At 35.5% G+C, this 25354-nt stretch overlaps 1 protein-coding gene across 1 annotated transcript in view; it reads left to right on the forward strand.

The window, feature by feature from the left end:
* Positions 1-25354, forward strand: part of GPATCH2 (G-patch domain containing 2) — a 130094-nt gene that overhangs the window by 15107 nt on the left and 89633 nt on the right. The window contains exons 4-5 of the mRNA XM_075042624.1: positions 7402-7584; positions 8717-8796. Coding sequence (XP_074898725.1) covers positions 7402-7584; positions 8717-8796 — 263 coding nt within the window. The remainder of the gene's footprint in view (positions 1-7401; positions 7585-8716; positions 8797-25354) is intronic.

Raw genomic sequence — 25354 nt, forward strand, 5'->3', positions numbered from 1 at the left:
TTTCTTATGCAGTTAGCGACAGACTACTTGAGTGTGTGCAAGAAAACAAATCCTGGCCCGTTCCACAGATCTAGGTTAAAGGAATGTTGTTCTCTTTCTCTTTCTCTTTCTCTTTCTCTTTCTCTTTCTCTTTCTCTTTCTCTTTCTCTTTCTCTTTCTCTTTCTCTAATGTGTATTTCTGTCTCTTCTGTTTTTTTATCTTCTATTTTAAAGTTACAGGAGGGAGGTGATTTTTCAGATTTAGAGTAGAGGTGTTACCTTCCTTGTGCAACAGTAACTTGTGCTACATAAACTGTACCTCCCAGTCTCAGTATCTGGTTTTAGTTGTGCTACCACATAGCTTTTTTTGAAGAATTTAGGTTCTCTCTGAAAGTTTAGATTGATCTTTTAACTTCAGTGTTTCAATACTTTAAGTTTTTCAATATGAGACACATCAAAAGGATTTGCTTTTACTTCCCTATATGAATTTCTCCTTTTGACTTGCAGTTTTTAAAACATTTGTCCTCTATATTTGTATGCAACATGACCTACCACATTTCATAATTGCATACATTTTTGAAGTACCTTTCCTATATATTCGTATCAATATTTTTGTCCTTAAATCCTGAACTAAATTATTTAAATCTTTGAATAATATTGTTGAAAATGTCTCAGTTACTTTCTGTTTTTCTTATATGTTTTTGTGGGAGAAGAAAAGAAGGGAGGGATTGCTGAACAGCAGTGTTCTTTCACTGGTGTGGTGTTATCTTTTTTTTTTTAGTGTTGGTTCTTTACTATAGAGCTGTAATTCTTATTTTTGCCTGTTTGATTTTTGAACTTTGGTTCAGTTTGATTGTCATTTTTCAAGCAGAGAGCATTAGACCTGAAATAGTGTTCTGAAATATAAATAAAAAGAACAACAATAATTGAGAAGGATATTGTCAGGACAAAACATTATTTTTTTTTTAATCTCTACTTTGGACTAATTATTTTGTGGGTATGATCAGAAGACCATTAACTTGACACTGGATCTCAGACGTTCTTAGATCTCCATTATAGCTTTGGTTTTGTGAAGACTTTTCCAAGAAAGTGCTATGAGAGATCCTACTGCAAAACCAAAATTGTTTATTTTCTAATAATACTTACTACCATTTTCTTTGGGAGGGAATAATTTTTATCTTTGTACTCCCCTTATGAATAAGATGAGGTTATTTTATCTCTGTAAATTAATTTATAGCTGAACTGATGCACATACAAAATTGAAAAGGATGAAGGAAGGAGAAAATAAATCTGATAAAAGCAAAGGAAAAGCCTAGGTGAGAGAAATGAAGCTGGAAGAGGACAGGATGAAAATGTATTAAGGGAAGAACTGGCTGATTTTGTTGTCTGTTTTTAAAAGCTAGATTCTGATTCCTGTCTTCGCAGTGTCCCTCTTCCAGGATATATGTTCAGAACATCAGCATCTTGACCTCATTTGTAGTTCAAATTTTCTGCACTTCTGACTTCAGGTTTCTGTTAAGTCAGGTGGAGAACCAGAGATTGATTAATGCCGCCTGGTGAAATACTTGGTTTAAATGATGTGTCTGCCATCATTCAGAAGTTTGGGTAGTAGAGGACAAGAGGATCCTTTTCTCCAGGGCAACATTTGTTCATTTTGTGTCTCTGAGATTAAGAACCATATCTCATTTATTGCAGACAAATACTCTTTATAAAACCCTAATTAATTCCCAAAGCATATTCATCCTATGGGACAGACATTCTAGAAAAGAAAGTGATCTAAAGCAGCAGCTTCTTTGAGCAGTTGGCCAGCCAGTTAAATAGTTGAGTATTTAGTTCTGAACTTTAGAGTGCCTGACCTTGGAACTTTTAATATATTCCAAAATTGTTTCCGAAACCAAACAGAAATAAATTCCACCACAGTAACTGTATTCTTCTGTGCACAGAGTCTCAGAATAGTTTCAACTTTTATAATTTGATTCAAGAAAACCAGGTGTAGCTGTAATTGGGGGTAATAGTGGGTTAATTGCTAGATATATTTTAATTGTCATTAATTGCTATGATAAAAGAAAATTGCTGAGACTTGAAAATCCTGTGTTCAACTTCTAGTGTGTGGTGTGCCAGCTAACATTTTTTTAAAGACCTTTATACCCTTTTCCTTTCCAGCCTGCCTCTGTTCCAGTCTCAGCTTTTTTTTGTTTGATTTGGTTTGTTCCTAGAAAGTGCTCATCTGAGCATAGCCATGCTTGTCCTCCTTTTCCAAGTTATCCAGGTACTTACCTTGGGTCATGTGAGAGGGCAAAAGCAGCTCTTTTGCTGTGCTCTATTCCACTATCATATTACTTTCTGGCAGAAGTAATTGGTACTTGGATGTTTTGCAATCCCAATGTGGCAAATGTTTTTCTTCTGTGAAACGTTGCATACCTTGTGCAGTTAGCCAGCAAAAGCTTAAAGATTATGGAAAATGCTCAGTACAGGTACAGTCAGTGAAGAAGATGGCTGCTGAACTATTAACAAACCTTAAGTGAATTCTTATGGGTTGTTTTTTTCAGAGGTTTATAAATTGGTCAACTTTGGGGTAAGATTTAATAGTGTTAGCGAAAACCCAAAATCCTATGCAGATATCAAGCCCTTGAGTATGGAGGTGGGAAGCCTGCCAACAAAGTAATTGAAAGAACTGAACAGTGGCTGAAGCTTATGTATCAGAAATCCTTATGACTTTCCTTTTTTCTTCCTACTCTTTCCTTTATTCCTAATAGCATTTTCATCAATGGCTGTTTTGCAATTATTAAAAAATTTAATGATAAGCAATGTTATGCCCAGTGTAGAAAACTTTTACAAGAAGAGTTTCAAAACAAAAGGTCTAATTTTACTTTGCAACGTATACTACAGCTCTATAATAGGCCTAGCTAGTAGGATCACCTGCAATTTCAAGGCTTTACAAAGGCACTTTATAAGTTAAGCTTTCAACACAATGTTAACAAAACTAACATTTTTCAAACACTAGTTGATATTATTGCTGTTTTGGGGAAGAAGTCAAACTGCAAGTATATTCTTTAATGAATTTTATAGTGTGGGTATGGCAAATAAAACATATTCTGCATTCCTAGTGCATCTACACCTACTAGTACACTTGGGGAAATTCAAAGTTGACTTAAGACCTCTTAAATCATGACATGCAGTACCTGAAATATCCTTTAAGATCTAAGCAAGTAGGAAGGAAAATTATATTAATAAAGTGTTAAACAGTTAAAATTGGAGAAGGTCAGGGAATGTCAGAGTTCCACTGTGGATGTAGCTGAGCTTTTTTAAAGATAGCTGTTCATTATTTTATGATTAAACATATATTCATTACTGTGTCCTTTATGAAGATGACCCACTACTGATTCAGTATATGACAATTCCACCCTTTTGTGTTCTCTAGCAAGAAACTAATTTGGACCTTGTATGGCATCTCAGTAGCTGCAGGTGTCAGGGCGTCATTCTCCATATATAAAAGAAATGGAATGTGCAATGCTAAGTGTAATCACACCAGTTTTGAACTGTTGTGGCTAATTAGTTTATAGTCTTTGCAGGTGAAAAAGAAATAACATGAAGTTGCTGTGTAGTTGAAGTCCTAAATATTGCCTGTGGATCACAGTGGTAGAGGTGAACATAAAGCTGAGATGACATGATATCCTTGATCTAATTTATTAATGGCAGACCTGTACAGTCCTCCTACCCAAGAACAGGGTATGATACTACATTGAATGGGAGGGCTGGGAGGAGGTCTTCATGTGAAGTTTTCAAGCTTGAATCAGAAGAACTAGCTGCTTAAATTCAATGGTGTCTGAATGGTGTCCTGTTACCCCTTTTGCCAGGGTAGCTCTGTAGAGCACAAAGAGCAAGGTGCAACGTGCCTCAGTGGATGGGTAACTTAAGCTTCTGCTTTCCCGAAACTCCTTGTATGTGTTATAGTGAATCTTCTGATGTCTCCAAATGATTATTACAGCTGTTAGCAGTGGGTTTGTGTTGGTTTTGGTTTTTTTTACCTAGAAAGATGTACACTGGTCATGGAAATGAAACTAGCATCCTAGGGTATTTACAGTCCACGTGCTGTTGCTCTCTGTGTGTGACTTGAGGGATAATGGAACAGCACAGTATCAAGTGGTGTTTACGGGACTATATGCTGAACTCTTTTCACAGTAGCCTCTCAAAGTAGGTTGTGGTTGTTATAGGCAAGCACATGTACATTATATGTGACTGCTATGGAGGGTAGTCTGGCCATTTTGAAACAAAAGAAAGCTAGGAATAGGGAGAAAACTCTATTTGTGTGCAGTGGAAAGTCTGTTTCACTGCAAGTTCTGAAAGTTCTGTTCACTGCTTTAGCTAAAAGAAGATTCAGGTGAAGCTATTCTGAACATGAAACTGATGGTGATACAGATGGGGTCTATGTCCATAGAGAAACCATAAGAAGACCACATAAATCATTTTCTAAACTTCTTAAAGGGGAAGGCAAGTAATTTAACATGAAGGAGTGGTAATTAGATAAATATGTAGACTCAATAATATAGAGTGAAAATTAGGGAAACAGTAATGGGGGGGAGGGTAAAGCTTAAAAATAAATAACTTAAAGACAGAACTGAAGTGCCTTGAAATTTTAGAATTGAAGTTGACACTTCCGAGCCTTAAATTTATTTTAATTTTTTTGTACTGATCAGTACAGTTATAATTGAATGTAATTTGCTTTGAAGTAATTCCTTAAAGCCTTAGCATTACCCACAAACAAGTTTGTTGTATTTTAAATACGTGGCTAGGAGAATGCGTGGGCTCAGAGATCTGGAGGTTGTTTTAGCTTTCCTGTAGCTTCGAAGAATATGATCACTTGCTGTAGTCTTGTGCTGAATCAGCATCCTTAAGAGGAAAGAACAGTGTGGTGAATCTTTTGAAGTATTTTGAAGTCAAAAATGCTGCTTTGAATTTTTAATTCTCAAAAGTTCATGTTTGCTATGGTCACTGTGTTACCTTTTGAGAGCTGCAAATTAAGTAGGATAAAATCCATGTGTTTACAAACTTGAGTGGGGAGGCCTCTGTGTTATATTGCCTATATGTATGAGGTTGGAAATTGATTAAATGCAGTGGTCTTCCCTGACTCCTTTTGAAAATGTTACCCCTTCAGGGTGGAGTAACTCGTAAACAAAATGCCTGTGGGTGCTCTCACCTGGATAAGAATAGTAGTAATAGGTTTATGCTCGCCTCGAGGTGATAATATGATTGAAAATAGTCAAAGGATTCAGAGTTGTTTAAAGCACACAGACAAGGAAGCTAAAAACCAGGTAAACCTGGATTCTGCTGTCACATGGGCAAAACCTAGGAGGTTCAGATCTTAAGTTTGCCTTTGGCAGTAAACAACTTAAGTGCTTAGGGAAGTGTATAATAGTGTAACAGGTAAGATGTCTTAATGGATGGTTGCTTAGCATACTAACATCCTGTTGCACAAAAAGGAAAAGTAATTTTGTATTTCTTCCCAAAGAACTGTGGTTGGGCATATAGTGAAGATACTGATTTCCTTCCATAGCCACTATTTGCCTTATCCTGCAGTCTACCAACACAGTCTTAAATTCTAGCTCTTTCTTCCAAGACTGCATTGCATAACTCTTACAGGCTTCTGTCCTTGAGCTGATTGTGAAATCCAATTTCAGAATTCTGTACTTGCTGTCACAGCTGAATTGTGTAACAAGACTTCTTTTGAGTTCCTGATAGTATTTCCTATTAGTCAAGGTGTCTAGAGTTCTCATCTGATGACAAAATATTCCGACAGTTTATCTACATAAAAGTTTTGAAAATCAAAACAGAGGAGTTCAAACTTAATTCTGAACCACAGATCAATTTAATGAAAATGTGTGATTGTCCCTCCATCACTACCACTGTCTCTGTTCAGTACTCTTAGACATCCTCCAAAGAAACCATACCTGGCTGTTTATGAAATGATAGAATTAGTGGTGAGCACCTTTGTGAAGTGCCATAGCTATAAATGAGGACTAGAATAAATATGGAGAGTAATCTGAAATTCTCCAGAACATAAAGAAACTTAAATCTTATTTGGACCTATGTATCTCTTTCCACCTCTGTTTTCCCTTTCCTCCATCTAAAAGTTCCTTTCTCTAGCCTCTGCTAATTTTGCTTTAGTAGAGATCATTAAAGATGTAAGGATCACATTTCACCTGCAGGTGATGAGTGAAGGGCCTTAATTATTCTATTATTTTCCTGAAGTACTTGTCCTGATGAATGTTTACAGCCATTTTCACTTGTGCTTGGTCTTGAAGTATTCTTTTCATTGCAACAATTTATTTGGAGAAAGTGTGTTGAATTTTATTTTTCCTAAAATTTTAGCTTGGGTTTTTATTATTTGTATTTTCCCATTTTGGGGTTGAGTGGTAAGGAAATTTTACACGAATGCTTTTTGTTCTTGAAAAATGTGTCTAATAAATCTTGCATTTGTGTCTTGCTTAGTTCTGCCTAATTAAAAATTGAAATGCCAAACAAATAATTTATATGCAGAAATAGTGAGGCATGGTTGGGATACTTTGAAGTAGAATTAAAATATACAGCACATACTTGGAAATCTAATTTTTGGATGTAAGGAAGGAAATTTGCCATGTCTTAAGAGGATATGTTCTGATTTTCTGTAAACTACCTGGTTTGTATAAAAGAACATGTTTTAAAACAAACATAACAATTTATTTTTTAGTTGCCAGTGTGTTTGTGAGCTAAGTTTAAAATCAGATTTTCAGTCTTGTCTTTTGAGTTTAAATCCAGGTATTTAAATACTACATCTGTAAATATTGTCAGTAAAAATGACCAGCTTTTTGGTATAATGTAGTGTAATTCTCAATCACATGATACTGTCAGTTTTCATTTAAAATCAACTTTTTCAAAACTTATTTCTAAATGAACTTAATCAGATTAACTTCATTTAGTCACATCTGTTCATGATTGTTTTCCCCTTTTACTAGCCATACAAATCATGAAATTAAGCTAATTATATACCATTATCAGCTGCAAAGAACTAGTTTCACAGTTTTATACCTTTTAATTCCCTGCAGGAGATTAAGGCTTGTTTTTTGTTAATATGTAAAGTGCAGTAACTTAAATGGATTTCCCTGCAGTTATTGCCAGAGGATTAACTGGTTTATTATTGTTTTTCACTATCATAAATTGGTTTTAAAACATTACATTTTATGTGATTTCATTGATGGCAATGCTTGTCATGCTATTGAGAAACATTTTGCAAATAAAAACGCCTATATACGAGTAATTGTTATACAGCTATAAAACAAAATAAATAATTGTCCTGTCAGAGTGTTTATTGATGGTAACATCTGATTTTTATCTTCTCTGCTCCTCCTTTTTTGGGGGGCTTGGGGGGATACTGCCCTCACACAGGTGATGATGAGCAGAGTGATTGGTTTCATGAAAATGAGTCTGGTGGAGCATGTGGAATTACGGGGGTCATTCCATGGTGGGAACAAGAAGACTCTACAGAACTGGAGAGAGAATTGCCTGATCCAGTCTTTGAAAGTATCTTAACTGGCACTTTCCCTCTTATGTCTCGGTCAGGGAGGAGAGGTAAGTAGCAATCAAGCAAATGCAAACTGTAGATTCACTTCGGTACAGTAGAAAGGTATCTGTATATTATATAAAATATGTAAAATGTTGACAAGATCTTGGAGTTACCAGTTTGTTTCCTTGAACTATTTCATTTTTAAGATAATCATTAGAGAGAAATAATTTTTAAAAAGTCAATGATCAGAAGAGTCAGAAAGTGTAAAACTTGGCTCATTTTTATAGCTTACTCTTTTATGTTGTCTCGATGTTTGCATTGAAAATTATTAAGCATTATTTAAAGAGAATCTTTATATTCCATTTTGTTCCTGGCTTCTGTGATAATGTTTAGAATTCTAGAGAAGTTTATTAATTCAAAGGCTTGAAAGACTAGTGTGACCATCAGCTTTGCTTTGCTTTATGGTCAGGCCATATTGTTTGTAGAGAAGAGGCAAGGGTTCCTTTGGAGCAAGGATTGAGATTATAATGTAGAAAATACCTTTTTTTTTTTTTTCTTTAAAATAGTTTAGACAACTGTGAATCCAGTGTTTCCAATGGTAAGTTGTACCAGTGTTAGACTGCATTTACAGTTAGGAACCCCAACCCTCATCTAAAGATTGAAGTTGTCAGACCTCATCTTGCTGCCAAAGAATTTTGTTGTACTTTCTCTCTGCCACAAGAATCTACTTTCACGTTCAAATACAGATCTTTTATGTGAGCAGTGGTCAAATCACTTTTAAACTGCTCTGCACACTGAATATATTGAATTCTTTTGTGAGGCTTATTTTCCAGATGCTTAGAAGTATTTGAGGACTTGGTTTCTGCATATTCACCAGATTTAACATTTTCTAGTACTAATGAAGTTGTAAGTGATGCAAAAATCATTTTCCTACTGTAGTTCAGTATGCTCTGCTTAGGCAGCCAACTGTGCATAGAACCAGGATGGCAGTAAGAATATTTCCAGAAATGTTCATTTTCATGACAACTTAGCCTTTCTCTCACTTTTCCCATTCTCTGCTCTTTGTTTCCACCAGTACAATATTTGACAATATTAAGATGTTTCTGTTTAACTGAAGTCAGATTAATAGATTTGGTATGTTATTGGTTATATGGTATAAGAAATACTCTTAAATCCATTCGTACTTCTTTTTTGCAGGTTTCCAGAGTAGATTTAGCCATCTTCATGGAATGCCAGCAAGAAACATAAAAAAGGCTTCAGGAAACCAGAACGCATTGGTAGGTGCTTTTATTACTGTAAGCTAATATGCACTGTTCTTGCAGATTTTTTTTAAAGTAGTATATTCCTCTCATGCTTAAAAAAGTATATTCCTCTCATGCTTGTTTCCTAATGTTGTAGGTAGGTAATAGAATGGTAAGAATATAGTGCCACTGCTGCCTGATATTGTGTTTGCTCTTTTTGAATAGTTAGACTCTTCCCACTGCAATTCTATTGTAATGGAATATTTGTGTGTACTTGAATGGCAGAAACAATCTGATGCTGTTTCTCAGTACTTAGTTTGAACTGAGTGAAGGGAAAGGTTTGGGGTGGGGCATTATTTAACATTTTCAGTATATATCTTATGTCTATATGAAAACATATTTCTCTCCTTTTACAATGAAAATCAAGCCAAAGTTATTTTTTCTGATACTGAAAGCATTCTGTGATGGATCATGGTACAATTCTGATTTTTTTTCTTTTTTTCTTTTTTTTTTACTTCCAAAAGTCTGTTTGAAAAAATCTGTCCTTATTATCTTTTTTTTTTTTGGTCAACTTCTGTGTGGTCAGGGGAAAGGGTATATACAAAAAATTTAATGCAAATTAGTGATGAGCCTGTCATAGACATCATGTGTTCCTTTGGACTGAGTCTGTTCTAAGGCTGTGACTACAAATGAGAGATGTTTAGGGGTTTTTTAGTGCTTTCAGCTCTAGGAGCAATATTTATAAGTGAAGAAAAAAATCCAACTGTCCTTGCATTTTTGTACAATGTAATAACTGTATTTTCCCATAGCTTTTTTCTAAAATAAGATTCTAAAGAGTTTTTAAGAATTTCCTCTTTGGAGGAGGGCATGAGGAGAAGAGACACTTGACTTTTTAAACTAAAATGTGAAAATGTATTCATTGTAGTGCAGTCTACTCCTTTCTTACCAGAATAGTGTTTGGAAGAGAAGGAGAATGTGGGAGACTCTTTATCAGTGTGTAATAAACATATCCCAGCATGATAAATACTGCAACGTCTATGTTCTTTATTATTTGAGAATTTAAAATGTTTTCAAATTTTAATTTGCCTAAACAAAGTAAGGCACTTTTGAGAAATGTAAGAGCTATTGTATATGGAGAGAATAGAAAGGAACTGTTAGAAATGTAACTCGTTTTGAAGAGGGAAGGTTTTTATAATTGAAGTCCCTGTCCAATAATTGCCATTTGGAGCTGAATAAGATGCTTTAAAACCTTGGCCTGTGATCTCTGCTGTTAGTGGTTGTGAATTAGATGAATGCTGTCTAGTTCCTGGTTTCCTATCTACCTATTTTTATTTTTGGTTCAGTGCTTGCCTGAGCATATCTGGGATTTGTAGCCCATTTTCTAGGCTTATTGCAATTTCACTCTGGTATTTTATAGGAGCTATTATAACTGATAGGTTAGCTTCATGGTATTGATGATACATGGCTTAACTACCCTAAAAACTGCCTTTTCCTCTAAATTGTAAAAAGGTGATTAAATTTCAATTGATGAAGATATACTGTAAATGCTTATATATAATAAAAAATCCTAATGTTTATTTTCTGCTATGCTTTCTGGATTGTCCTTAGGAGCCCATTTTGTCTTCCAGTCATGATATCTCATATATAAAGATGGTATCGTAGTTCCCTTTATAACAAAAATGCAAGCTGATCTACTAAAGACTGATAATTCAGTTACCTCTAGTTATTAAATATATCATTTACATAGTGTTGTGAAACAATGTTGATGTGAATGTACCTTCTAAGCCACTATGTTTAGGCAGGAGTGCATATATAGAATGGATGTGCAGTTGGCTCTTCAGATGCAGTTTTCTGACCTTCTTAATGACTATTTATGTTTGTGGGCACATCTGCTGCATCCGTCTTTGCAAACGTAGCTATATAAGCTAGAGCTCAGGTGCTTCCTTTTGTCAGTGATTGCTTCTTAAAGAAAATCTTTTTTAGATACTTCAATCCAATGACAAAAAAAGTCATTTAATACCTGTGACATCTGATAACACAGAACAAGAAGTAATTACTGCTATTAGATGGTAACAGTGTAGAAGAGCAAGAATACTTTTAGAAAGATTAATATCCTGAGGAAAGAACACTGCAGACTCAACTCATTGAACAGAGTTGTGGTGTGACTTAATTCTTTTTTAACAGTGAGGAGTCTGATGTCTGTATCACTGCTGTTACACAGACTTTAAAGGGAGACAAAATAAAAAATGGAGTTTCCTACTGAGATACAAACTACACATCCTTAGACTGAATACATGATATAATGTGTGTCTTTTAGGTAGTGTATCTAGGGAATGTGAACATATAGTTAGCCCCTTGCATACAGTTGTTGTGGTTTAACACCAGCCAGTAATTAAGCACCACACAGCTGCTTGCTCACTTCCCCCCCACCCAGTGGGATGGGGGAGAGAATCAGGGAAAAAAAAGTAAAACTCATGAGTTGAGACAAGAACAGTTAATAGGACAGAAAGGAAGAATAATGATAATAACAATATTAAAATGTCAATAATAAAAGGATTGGAATATACAAAATAAGTGATGCACAATGCAATTGCTCACCACCTGCTGACCAATGCCCAGTTAGTTCCCAAGCAGTGATCCCTCCCAGGCCAACTCCCCCAGTTTATATATTGGGCATGATGTCACATGGTATGGAATACCCCTTTGGCCAGTTTGGGTCAGCTGCCCTGGCTGTGTCCCCTCCCAACTTCTTGTGCCCCTCCAGCCTTCTTGCTGGCTGGGCATGAGAAGCTGAAAAATCCTTGACTTAGTCTGAATGCTACTTAGCAACAACTGAAAACATGGGTGTGTTATCAGCATTCTTCTACTGAACCCAAAACATAACACTATACCAGCTACTAGAAAGAAAACTAACTCTATCCCAGCTGAAACCAGGTCAACAGTCAATGTGTGTTTAAACTTTTTTGAAAGTGTAGTTGAAGGTTCACAATTATAGCAGCTAGCAAAGCCTTGAACAGATTACTGGTTTAGGGAAGGCAGAATGAATAGCTGTGATAATACCTTGATATATTGTTATCCTCTGTCAAAAAGTGTTTAATGCCCAACTGTGTGGGTGTCATCTTGTAAAAGAAACATCAGGCTAAGAGCGTGATTATTACTTGATATATACTGAGGAGACTACTCCCTTACGTCACTTTCACACCACAGTTTCTAGAAGTAGTGGGAGCTGAGAATCAGAGGAAGAATGATGGTCTTTATAGACAAGTTAGTGAACTTTAATTTGAAGTAGCCACAGCTGGCATTCAGATTCTGTCCAGATGCTCATCCTGCATTTCATTGAATTGCTTAATTTGAACAAACTCATGGGTCTTTCTGTGATCAAATGTACTGCCTTTGAGCCAAAACACTTTTTTTAATGATCGTACAACACTGGACAAGCAATAGAGAAGTAAAAACCCAGCATGCAAATACTATGAAAATCCTAACCTAATCCAATGTAGAGGTTGAATGAGTTTTCATACAGCGGACGACCACTGAAAAAGCTGAGCATGAAAATGAAAAAAAAAAAAAAATTCATCCCAACTGGCTTATATCCTTTGCATTGTCCAATTTACTTGATAGGCATGTTTTTTATGGAATCCATAATTAAATGGTTTGTCAGGCATATATTTTGGTATACAATTATAATTCAGGCTTATCATGTCTTCATTGCTTTGTTTTGTGGCAGCGTCATTTGTAACAGAACTTTATTTGAAAAGAAATAGAAAAATGTGGCTTTTCTAATACACTATGCTTTTGATCCTGCCTGTGTCAAGTTACTCATAGCGACTTTGTAATTATAATCAGAAACATGATACATGTACTTTTATACCATACCGGTATTTAATGTACTCTTTTAATAAGATTTATTGTATGAAATCTTATTGTCCTTGGTTGATTCTGCAGTTATATATGACCTGATCAACTATTCCCAACCCCCACATTCTTTTCTGTTAGGCAAAAGTTCCACGATTTAGAAGTAGTGTTCTATGAATGAAACACTGATTTCTTAGAAGGTATGCTTTTTCTGTCCAGTCTTTTTTGTGTATGTGTTTATAGACTTGCATGTTATTTATCTAGTACTGTAGCTCTGTCCTTTCCAACAAATTACATGTGAAACTTTGTGAAACTTTGGTATTTAGCAGAATAATATCAGAAATCTAACTTTTTAGATGCATTGGAAATGTGAAAGTTGATTTCTATGATGTAGAATACTACATGAGCTATTTGCCTTCAATGACTAAGGCCACCATGCTTTTCTCAGATGGATTCCTGGGGAGATCACAAAAGCCCTAATTAAAATAAGAGTTAATAATTATAGTTAGTGAAAATAGAACATGACTACTTTTTCATTTCTTTCAAAATGTTTTTCCCAACTTAGTACTCAATGACTGAAAAGTTTCACTTTTGTTCACATCTCCTGCATACAAATAAGTGAAGGTTTTAAAAATCAGTGCTGCTGTCTTAGCTGTTCCTTGTGTGGTTCTAGATACAGTTCCTTCCCTGAGACAGGGAGAGACATTTTAGGGTTTTGTTTGAGGACTCTTATGCGTTGTCTCTCCCTGCCTGTATTCACTGTCTGGGCTGGAAGCTGGGAAGTGATTTTACTGGGCTAAAGTGCAAAAAAACATGACCAATAAAAGGGATGCTTTCTTTTGACTCTGCCAATTTTTCCATCCATCACCTTTATGTCATGGGTTTTGATTTCCTGATATTAAAGACAGCCTGTTTTAAGTCTTGCACTCCTAAGATTGATTTCTTTTTCTTTTTGCACAGTTGTATTATTGAGCTTCACTATACATAGTTGTAATTATTCAAAAAGTACATTAAGAATGAAAGCTACATTTCCAAGACCTGTTATCTGAAGATGTCTGGCTATTTCTGTCAAATCCTGTGATTCTTTTTCAAAAGTTTGAAGATAAAAGAGTTTTTCCTCAAAAAAACCTTTTCAGATAACTACTACTCTATTGATGTGAAAAGATGTATTGAGCACTCAGGCTTTTTTTTAACTGCTTTCAAAATGTAAAATCAAATCAAACATTTCTGCTTCTAAGTTCTTTCTAACTGAAGAAACAGCCAAGTGTTTTCAGGAGTGTTTTTCTTATCAAAATATTTGGCAATTAGATAAGACACCTTGTTGCAGATCTAAGGAAGGTTTCCTTAGAGAGTAAGTTGGGTGCTGTTTTTACACAGTATTGGTCAGAAGCCTCTTTATGGATGCTCTGCAACTTTTGGAAAAACACTGCTTCTCAAGTTAAAGTTGATTTGGTGTTGTGGAGAACTCTTTTACACTGAATGTATGGCATACAGTCAGATAAAACACTATTCAGTTTCAGTGAGGTGCATGAAATAACCTGTGGGGTTTTAATTATTTTCTTCGGTTAATGACTTTTGTTATTTGGAGCAATAGTCTCTGTCAAACTCTGTGGAAATGTGAGTGGTATTAGATGATGTCTGATAACAAAACTAAACTCTTGTTGCATTCCAGACTTTCACTCATTCAAGATCAGGAATGTTAGGCCTCTGTGTCTGAAGATGGCATCTTGAAACCTTATGCTGCTAAAGCTGCAAATGAATTTTCTTTTAAGTGGGTAGGAGAGTGGGGGGGGGGGGGGTTGTAATGGGGGTTTTATTAAGATTTCCTGTCATCAAAAATATTTTCAGCTACTTAAAGCATTTCTTGCTGTGCTTTCCTTTTATTTTTTAAAAATTTTTCCTTGTCTGTAATTGTCTTAAATTTATATCCACTTGTAATGTGTAGTGTATGTCATGCCCTTTTAATCCTCACTTTAGTTAACTCAGTACCTTAGTTTTACAATATAGAGGGGAAAACTTTCTTGAGGAGTAGATGGTTTCCTGCACTTTTGCTTCCTGCAGATATGGTTTTTCAGACAGAAAAACTCAGGTTTGTTAGCAAAGGAGGTGCTGCTGTGATGGCAGTTTAGGGCCCACCTTTGATTCTTCCAGTGTTCAGTGACTATTGGCAAAAACGCTACAATTTTGCCAAGGAATCAGTCAAATGGCACTCTTCTAGACTTCAGAAATTAGTCATGTTGAAATAGCTTTATTTTATGAGAAAACAAAAGAAAAAAAGGCTTCTGCCAGATTTCAAAACCTTGTTACAAACAATGTAGGTTTCAAAAATGGGATGTAAATACTGGGAATTATGTTGAGTTATCTGTGATGTTCTTCATGTATCTAATATTTTGGGGGGAACTGCTTACTGTTCTTACACCTGCTATGTATTTTGCATAGTAAGAGGTTCTTTTTTCCACAAATTAATTTTCAAGTGCATTTTTGCTAAAGCTTTCACTTATACTGATGCAAGCTTAACATAATTTGTTCCACCTGCCATGGTAAGCACCTGATGGAAGAGTAAAAGCTTCTCAGTGACTTTAGTAATAGCTTAGCGTACTTACTCATCAAAAGAATCATAATTATACCTGTACCATGTTTCATAGGTCAGTATTTCTCAAAGTGGTACCCATCACTGGTAGTGCCAATGGTGGTACCCATACTTAAGGCACAGTTAAATATTGTGATTGTTCAAGGCAGAGCGCTAGAATTAGTAGATTGGTTTTGTCAATATGGTTGTCATTGTTACAAAGTATTTTGAATTCTACCTATCCTTTATGAGTTCTGAATGGTTTAATAAAGTCTGCCTTACAACCTATGTTTGTTTTAACTGACAGTGATTTTTATGTCACTTGTAATTGTCTAATGAAAATCTATGATCATCTTGGTGTCATCAAACCAGTAAACAGGGACAAATAATACGACAGCAATTCTGTCTCATTTGAAGCTGCAGTTTGTTAGCCAAAAAGGAGTCATGGTTAACTCAAATACCACTTGTTTAGATTTCAACAAATGTAAGGTTGGTCCGTTTAGTTATTCGTTCTGTTACCAAAGTGTAAAACCCCTCTGCCATAATTAAAATAGGTAAAGAAATCCTCAGCTGGTTTGTAATAGTTGTAAAGGCACTAACTGGTAAAGGTGAGCATGTGTGTATTTTACTCTTTTCTTCTGTATCACTTACATTGTAAATTACAACGTATAGTCTTGAATTGTGTCCTAGTTTCATTCTTACAAAATGTATGCCTATCGAGAAGAAAGTTTAAATGCATCAGGCAATTAATAGCTTGTAGAGGTAACAATTGTACTTTATCAACAAAATGAAGATACCTCATAGGTATGACTACTGAAACAGATGCTCTGTTTGTGCAACAGATCACAATGGTTTTTCTTGGTATGTTTCACCTGCTGTGATGATCAAAGCATACCTTTAAAGTATCAAAGATTAACTTCTGTCTAGCTACAGTGAATGTGGTGCCTTAGTCTCTTTTCTTGGACTCTCACTTCTAGTGTCAAAAACACCATCCCACTTCAGTGAAATAGTTGCCCTCCAGCATTAGTCTCAGAAATGCCAAATGTGCTGCTTATTGTTTAAATGCTTCTTGTGGTTTATTCATGGTGACAAGTGCTATGAACTGTTAGTCTGAGCAGTATTCCTTGTAATTCACCTTAACCCAACTGCTCAAATGATAGTCATCTACAATTTCACTTGTTTACTTTTAAACTAGGGCAAATAGCATAATAATATCCCTTTTATTCTTCAGTTAGTGTGTGTCTTGAAAAAATATTTAATACAGTTTTACAGCACTCCTTACAGATAATAATGATTTTAAAAACCTCTGACTTCAAAATATGAGGCAGCATAATTATTCCTCTTGTTTTCTGCTACTTATCACAAAGAAATCTCCCTTTCTGCTGTCTGGCTGCATGAAATGTTTCTTCTGCAGATGTTTGGAATTTGCCTGTTTTGACTTCCTAAGTCCATATTGGTTCTTTGATTGGTTCACTCAGTTGTGTCTCTTCTAGAAACTTATTAATGCCTCAATAGCAGTGTATTGAAGAATTAATGGTAAAACAACAGTATCTTGTATCCAGAGTCAAGTTAGGAGTTGTATTGAGCTTGATGGGGGGTTTGATCATTTAATGCTGGTAATAGACAGAAAATCATGTAATAGGCAAGGAACACATGCACAGATACCATGGCTTAGCTGATGAGCAATATCTCATTTATGTGTAGTAATAACATAATGTCGGGTAAATCATGACAGTGATTTCAGCTAAAACATTGTTGTGATTTAACCCCAACTGGCAACTAAGCCCCACGCAGCTGCTTGCTCACTCACTCCCCCTCAATGGGATGGGGGAGAGAATCTGAAGGGTAGAAGTGAGAAAACTCGTGGGCTGAGATAAAGACAGTTTAGTAGGTAAAGCAAAAGCCGCGCACGCAAGCAAAACAAAACAAGGAATTCACCACTTCCCATGGGCAGGCAGGTGTTCAGCCATCTCCAGGAAAACAGGGCTCCATCACATGTAGTGGTGACTTGGGAAGACAAATGCCATCACTCCAAATGTCCCTCCCTTCCTTCTTCCCCCAGCTTTATCTGCTGAGCACGACATCGTATGGTCTGGAATATCCCTTGGGTCAGTTGGGGTCAGCTGTCCTGGCTGTATCCCCTCCCAACTCCTTGTGTCCCCCCCAGCCTCCTCGCTGGTGGGGTGGGGTGAGAAGCAGAAAAGCCCTTGGCTCTGGGTAAGCACTGCTCAGCAGCAATGAAAACATCCCTGTGTTATCAACAATGTTTTCAGCACAAACCCAAAACATAGCCCCATACCAGCTACTATGAAGAAAATTAACTCTATCCCAGCCAAAACCAGTACACACATTGTTTAGCATTTTTTAACTGAAAGCAAGTACAAAATCAGGTACAACTAAACTATTGAAAGTTTCTTGCTAATTCAAACCATAACTCATTCACCTGAGTAGGGTTTCCACTGCATAGGAAGCTGTCTTTTTGAGTAGCATAGGTGGTATGGGAGAATGAGGGCTACCGATAGACAGAACAACTCAAAAATAGTCCATCTGTGTTTTCAGTTGCATTTCATACAGTGGCCATCTATAGGGATAACGATGGCACTTTAGATATCTAATAGAAGTACTCTGCTTATCCCTAGACATCTATATTAAGCCTATTAATAGTGAGCTTCTAGATTTGTTCTGAGATACACAATTTATACTCAGATGCAGTCGTTTTGTTTGCTAGCTCTGTTCTAGCTTTACTTTGTCATACATACTAAAAAAATTTGAAAAATTATCAATATCGTTTAGCAGCTTATCTTTCAAATCATTACTATAAGGTAAAGACAGGGGATTAAAATGTTTGAATTTAGTTTGATTTATAACAAAAGCAAAAATAACAAACTGTAGCTTAAAATGTTGGTGATTTTTTTTCTATATACAGACTGAGTTTATATGGCTCGTACCCAGAGTAAGAAGCAGGTGTAAAAATAGTGAATTAAACTGGATCTTTAGTATCGTCTTCAGCGATGTGTCATGGAGATGCATATATCAACTTAAAAATACAGCACAGAAAATAAAGTAACAAACACACATGATGCATTGTGTTGAAATTGAATTACCCACGAAAATTATTGTGCTGCTTTTGTAATGTGAGATGTAATACGGGAATGAAGGGGTACTCCTCTGCCATTCTGTTTGATTACTGTGACTTTAGTTAGTGAGACGTAAAGACAGTGTTCTATAATCTGTTAAAAATAACCATAAAAAAGTGGAGTGAACCACAGTTGTAGCCTAACTTACCTGTGACTTAGCTGGGAAAAGACATGTTTGCTACCATTTTGTTTCTTGAAATAAGAAAATAAAATATGCATATTGAGAGCGTAGTTTTGAGGAGGGAAGAAAGTTGTTGAAACTTCTCAAGGACTGCCCTCTCTGGTAGTCATCATGTGGTATTTACAGCAAGTAAACATGTAACTGAATGCAGAAGAGATCCTTTTCTTTACAGAGCTGTAGGCTTTTTTAATGTGTTTTTGAGAGATCTTCAGATTGAATGAGTTGCAGAAGTGAATACTTTCTTAAACATGTTTATCCAATATCAGAGACTGCAATGCTAACTTTAAAAAAGTAGTAATAAGCAATCCTAGCATGGGAAGGTCATTTCCTGAAGGTAATCAGTAGATCAGTAATGCTGTGAGTTGTGAGGTGAATCACAGGAAAATCCAAAGCTCCTCTGTTTAGTGTTGTGGAAAACCCTGCATATAATGTTGGTATGATCTTTTCAAAAGCATAGTGATCTTTCTGGTTTGTGTATACTTAAACTGTTTGTCCAATTACCGAATTACATATTTTATATCAGAATGAAGAGAACAACAAGAAAAGGTTTGTAACGACAGCACTTCCAACTGGAGTGGTTCAAGAGACTGTTGGTCCTTGCCGTTTAATTACTGTCCCTTCAGTTAGGACACAGCACCTGCTTTTTTAGCTTCTTTTCCAAGTGAAGCGTAAACAATTATAACTGATCAAGTGAACCCTTTCAGTCCAACAGTTTTGATAATTGTTCAAAATCTGTTCCATTCAGCTCCATGCAACTTGATTCAGCAAACTCTTACTTGCTTCTGATGATCTGATTTTTGTTGTGGTTTGTTTTTACTTTTCTCACTAGTAACTTTAGTTAGTCCCTTGTTTGACAGGTGATTTTAAAACCTGCATTCACAAGTATGAGACTAACTTTCTTATTCTGTTGTTTCTCAGCCTTGATTTAGCATTCCTGCAGATTATGGTATTGAAGGTCAAGGAAGAAACTTATCCTCAGTTCAGAGACCTAAAAATTGTTTGTTTAGGCAGTCACTTGCTTACTGCTAACTGATGGGCAAATTCTGTTGCAACTGTCCTGCTACATATATATTTTTTTAAACAGTCGTGAAATTCACATTAAAGAGCATTAGATAAAATGTGCCCCATTTCCTCTTCTCCCTGACGCCTTCCCATTGGATTACTAAGTTCTAAAAGACTTATTTTACAGGGACCTAAACAGATAGATATAGTAGGCTTACAGTAGATTGCTTTTTTATTCTCTATAGAATATAGTCGAATTGGAGAAAGAAACTTTTTTCCTGTTTTATGTCATGCTGTTATGCTTAGAAAAAGAAAGCATGCATATGGTGACTGAGATTTTGTTGCCATACTGCTTTTTCTGTTTTGTTTGTGTTTTTAAAAATCTGGAATCTAATCATTGGTGTAGGTCTAAGGCAATTTAAGACTATTTGCAGTACCTAGAATTACTTTTAAGAACATTGCCTGTTAGAAGTTACCATAAGGCAGCATTCCCATGCAGTAAAATATAGCACTTAAGTGAAAGATAGGAAATGACTGCATAAAAATGAGGTGGGGTTGTTCGGGGGAAGGTGCATAAATAAAAGCTAGTATTTTACTGTAAAGTTGACCATAAATATTTTAAAATATTTTGTTATCCCTTGTACAAGAGAACAGAATACTTAACTATATTTTGTCAGATTATTGAGAATAAACTATGTAATAGTCACATTATATATAATATTTCAAAACTCTGAAGGATTTATTAAAGTTTTCTTTGTATACAAACTGATATATTTATAAAATGAATTCCCCTATATCAGTGATGTATATGCATATTTTCTTTAGGTTTTAATGTTATTTTTTGTTTCAGGAAAACAACTTCATTTACATAGGGTGTTTTACTGAATCTTACATTAAATATACTAGAATGTGGAAAATGTTTTTAAAATATTTGGGGGTTGATGGATTAGTACTCTTCAAAGGGAAACAAAACACTAAATATTTCTAATCCTGCATTATTTACCGCATGGGTGGTTAAATGCTACTTTAAGCCCCATAAAATTAAAAGGGAGAAATCTGCCAACTGTAGCAGGAATTGGATTTAGGAAGAGTGGTACAGAGCCAAAATATTGCTACAGAATTAAATGTCAAAAATCTTCTTTAATAGTAGATATATAGTTCACAGTGCCTGGTTATGATTAATACATTTAATCTAAATCACTGAAAGTTGCTCTCTCCTTTTCCATAAAATACAATAGGACACAAATCAGTTTTACTGTAGGTGGATAACAATTGGAAAATAATGCATCTTCCCGCCCAATAAATTGTCAGTTATACCTTTTAACTAAAATCGATTCATCTTTCCAAAATTTATTACAATTTCTAATAATAAATCTTTTCAAATGTTTATTCATTTGCTTTTTGATACATTTGTGCCACTTTTGCTATGGTCTAATGTTTTTTCTTTTGATTCATTGTAAATTAGAAAATCTATTTTGAGTCAATTTTCTAGTTAAGAAGTTAAAATCTATAACCTAGCCATTTTTTCATAGTCTCCTTTGCACATTTTAATACCCTTGAACTTAGATACAATCCAGTAAATTCTGATCAGAAGGTGATTAAAAGACTTTTCACTGCAACTTCTTGACTGAGGGCCAGATTCATAAAACAAGTACTTATGAGATTGCTAGCTGGTTTTCTCCTGCACATCTAACTGATCCAAAGAGGAAGATTGAAACAATTATAGCAAATGAACTGATACGTAGGTTTTGGCCAAAGAGTTTTAGTACAGACAATCAGAATTGCCCTTTTGAATTAGAATCCAGCTGTGACCATACAGGGCATGATAGAAGCCTCCTTTTGTTGTCCCTTTATAGCAGCAAGACAATGATAGTACTGGAGATCACTAAAGCGTACTGTATGTTTCCTATTATTTCTTGTGTCTGTAATTATCCAATGCTAACCTCTTCAAGTGTGGTCATCTGCTGCTTCACATTCTTAGTAGTAATGCTTTTTTAAGAAGAAAATATTTTAGAAGAAATTTTTCATCACTTTCTCTAATGATTGATCTTCTAATCTGCATTGTGAAATTGCGTTCACTGTTCAGCAGTTTCCTGCTCTGTATATAATAAAATGTGTCAGAGAGGGATAGTCTTAATTTTTTTAAAATCTCCCAATAAGCATATTTCCTGTTCTGATCCAGTTAAACAATGTGATCTTTTAGTCAGTTTTCTGACAAGAATTATGTATGAGAAGCTTAATCTAGTATGTAGCCATATCAAATTTCTTAATGCACAAATCTGTTTTGTTTATAATGTCAATGTTGGCAGAAGGGAGAGGGCTAGAAAATATTTCAAACATAACTATGAAGAAAATTACACTCATAACTTGATCCACAGTATCACTTACTGGCAAATTCGTGTTGCTGAAAGCATCTTGAGTTTTGAAGTGATTGATTTTAGAGTTAAAAAAATAATTTGTGTGGACGGATTGGAATTCATTAATTTTACTAATTACACAGTGAAGAAAACAGATGTTTTCTTAGACACAGATCAGGCTTTAATTACAGGTCTTACCTGCTCATCTAAAAATAGTGTCAATATGTTCATCTCTTGTAAGTTAATTTCTTATTTTTATATGGAAGTATGATTCTGTTACACATTTGTTAAACCTTACTCTAATTGTGTACAAATATAAATCTAATACTCAGAGTACTTATTAAGGGGCACATATGTCATAATGCACGTATTTAGAAAATTCTTTAAGAGTAAGTTGGGTAAAGATTGCCTCTTTAAAATATTGAAACTGGTACTACCCAGCACTACTCTATTTCCAATTATAATAGTGTGTATTACAAAAATAGTCAAAAACACTTGCAACAAAGCTGATTTTTCAGTAATTATATAAATCTGTCTAGAGTCCCCTTAGGACTCTTATTCTGAGGTATGTACTTTGTAGGACTACAGAGTACATGAGGAAAGTAGAGTAAGCTACCATGGAATTAGAGAATGAACCTAACAGAGGTATTGTGTATGTTCATTTTGTCCTTTAGGAAAATTTTTATAAATCTGTTGTCTGTTTTAGTTGCTTTAAATATATATTTGTTACTGCCACAGGGCAGTGGAGATCACCTAACTAGTACTAATAATTGGCAAGATCCAGAAAGAAAATTACCTTTGAAAGGAGCATTTGCAACCAACAGCCTGAGGATGCATGATCCATAGAAAGAATAACCCTGTTTTTGTCATGTTCTTCTGTGCTTGGAAGAAATGCATGAGAGGAAAGAAGCTAGCAAAGCATCAATAAGTGTAGTTGGTCTAATGAATATTTAATAAAGTAAACTGATGCAAGGCTGTAAATGAACTCAGAGAAGTAACAATTGTCATGTTAGAAAAACTTGATCATTTTAACTTTGTGTAAAATCTTTCTAACTTCAAAATGTGTTTTTTCTCTATATTTCATTATGTTGTTCTTAGACTTTACTGTTTGCCAGGATTCTTTATTTCAGAAAGTGCATATGTTGCATGGAAGAGAATTTTTATATCTTTTCAGTGCAAATGTGTTCTCTTCAAAATCAGAAGACAGTCCTATAGTAAGCACAATTTCTAAAAGAAAAAAAAAACAGTTGAGATGTTTGTACAGTAGAGTTGATACAACCCATTGGTATAAAATCCAGTGGTTGCCTAGATGTTCCATTAGAGTCTTTTCCTTCTTTTAGATATCATGGGGTGGGGAAAGGTGCTTTCTAAAAAGTAATCTGCTTGGGTGTTTTTTCAAGATTTTAGTCAGGGAGATTATTTTGCTTTTTTTTCTGTGGAGGGAGGTTTGTACATGCTTTGCTTATTTCCGGAGAGTTACTACTGCAGGTGGTATGGTCAGAGTTGTTGAGCAGTCTTAGAGTGCAGCAGACCCAAAATCCCTCATGAACATGGAAAGCTTTTACTTAACTACCTGCTTTTAGTTGTGGTGATGTATTGAGAGGTTGTGGGACCTTGGAGAAGTAGGTCCTTAATCATTTGGTGGTGTTTAATGCTAGGATAATAGATACAAAACTACTATATAGTGTTAGATTGCATCCATGATATCTGTAGTCTGCTAGTTTACCATATAGTGATGATGAGAGTAGAAAATACTTTAATTTCAGAGAGACCTTTCACTAAAATGCTAGGAAGATTATTGCAGGCTACTGATGTACTGTTTGTTACTGGTTCTTGAAAGTGGTGACCTTTCAGGTTTTTTTGCTATGTTTTTTTATGTTCAAAAATTCTGGATTTCTTTTGGTTGTTTCTTCTACAGTTCTTCCATTAAATTAGTAAGGCAAAGAAACTTAATCTCAAAATAATTGAAATGGGAACACTGCACTGTGAAGAATGTGTTTGAATGAATAACTCTCAGTACTCACTGTGGCTAACTATTTTGGTAGGATACTAGATGTTATGATACCATTCAATTTTCAGTTATGCCTTTGTTGCTATAAAGGTCAGCTGTAGAAGAATTATTCTTGAAAGGAGATTAATTCTTGCCTTCTGTGCACAGAGATGTTTAGGGAACAGATGAATGTTTAGACATGTTGCTTTGGAAGGTAAATAATATCCTTGAGGTATTGTCCACTATGCTGTCTGTGGCTTTCAAAGTGTGTTACCAAGTGCAACTATTTCTTACACTTTCAGAAGAAAATAAACAGGCTGTCTTGCCTACCTTATCCTAAAGGGAGACAGAAAACTGCCTGGAGATTCAGGTACGTCTGGTGTCCCCTTTATTTTACTGTCTTGCTCGAGGAACTGAAAGTGGCCAGCCGTGCTGTCAGTGTACGCATAGCCCAGAGGTCTCAAATGGCCTTGACTTGCACAAAATAGACTATTCCAGTGGGGTGACAGAGCTGGTTGGCTGTTAAGAGAGCTAATTGAAGCAGACACAAACCCAAGTATTATACTGATTATTAGAAACTCTGCTGGCATCAGACTAATTAAATGTAAACACCTGAAGCATTAATTTATTTCTTTATCAAAATTATCAAACTGGTGAAGTGCCCACAGCTGGAGAGGTGGGACTTTTTGACCTCACTTAACCTTTCTAGTATGACTAAGAGGATTTGTCTTGGCAGCCCCCTCTCCAAGGGGAGATCATTGAAACCATTAACGATCTATCCTTTGGCAAAATGCCTGGCACAAATTCTCTGAGCAGACTTTTTGAAGCTTTGTGTACTTTCTTTAACACACATCGTGTCATTCTGAGCGTTCTGAGGAAGCTGGTGGTTCTTGTCTAGGTCTGTACATCGTTCTTCTTAAAGTTTACCTGGTTGTGTGCTTTGTATAGATCAGTCCTTTTGATCTGCATGCCCAATGTTGTTTAGTATCATCTACGTGTTGTGGGGCCTGACAAAAAAGTATTGCTTATTGTTGTTTGAGCAACAGCACCTATACATTTAAGAACTTGTCTCTGAAGAACAGTTTGGGGAAGGCTGGCAAATCCTAGGCACTTTAAGCCTTCTCTCACAAAAGTGATAATCCAGAACTGGAATCCTCATTGATTCTCTCAGTACTAATTACACCTGGCCAAGGATCTCCTGAGAGTTTGGCAGGGTCTTGCCTATTGTGTGGCAATGGCCGATTTGAAAGCTGTCAAACAAATGAAGTTAGATAGGCAGTTCTTTTTTGGCAGGCATTACCATGAGTTTTTGTCGTATGCAGCAGGATGGTAGGTTGTGGAAGATTGAGACTGAGGAGAAACCCTTTGAGATTGTCCCAGTGTTTTGCCACATGCTTTGTTTTGTTTAACCTCTTCCAAGTGAAGCATATTGACCTAAGAACTATGAATTGTACCTGTCCTTTGCTTGTGATCTTTGTGTGTCTTTCTCTTGCCAAAAGATGT

Source organism: Buteo buteo, chromosome 12 (assembly GCF_964188355.1).
Source record: "Buteo buteo chromosome 12, bButBut1.hap1.1, whole genome shotgun sequence".
In the NCBI taxonomy this organism is placed as follows: domain Eukaryota; kingdom Metazoa; phylum Chordata; class Aves; order Accipitriformes; family Accipitridae; genus Buteo; species Buteo buteo.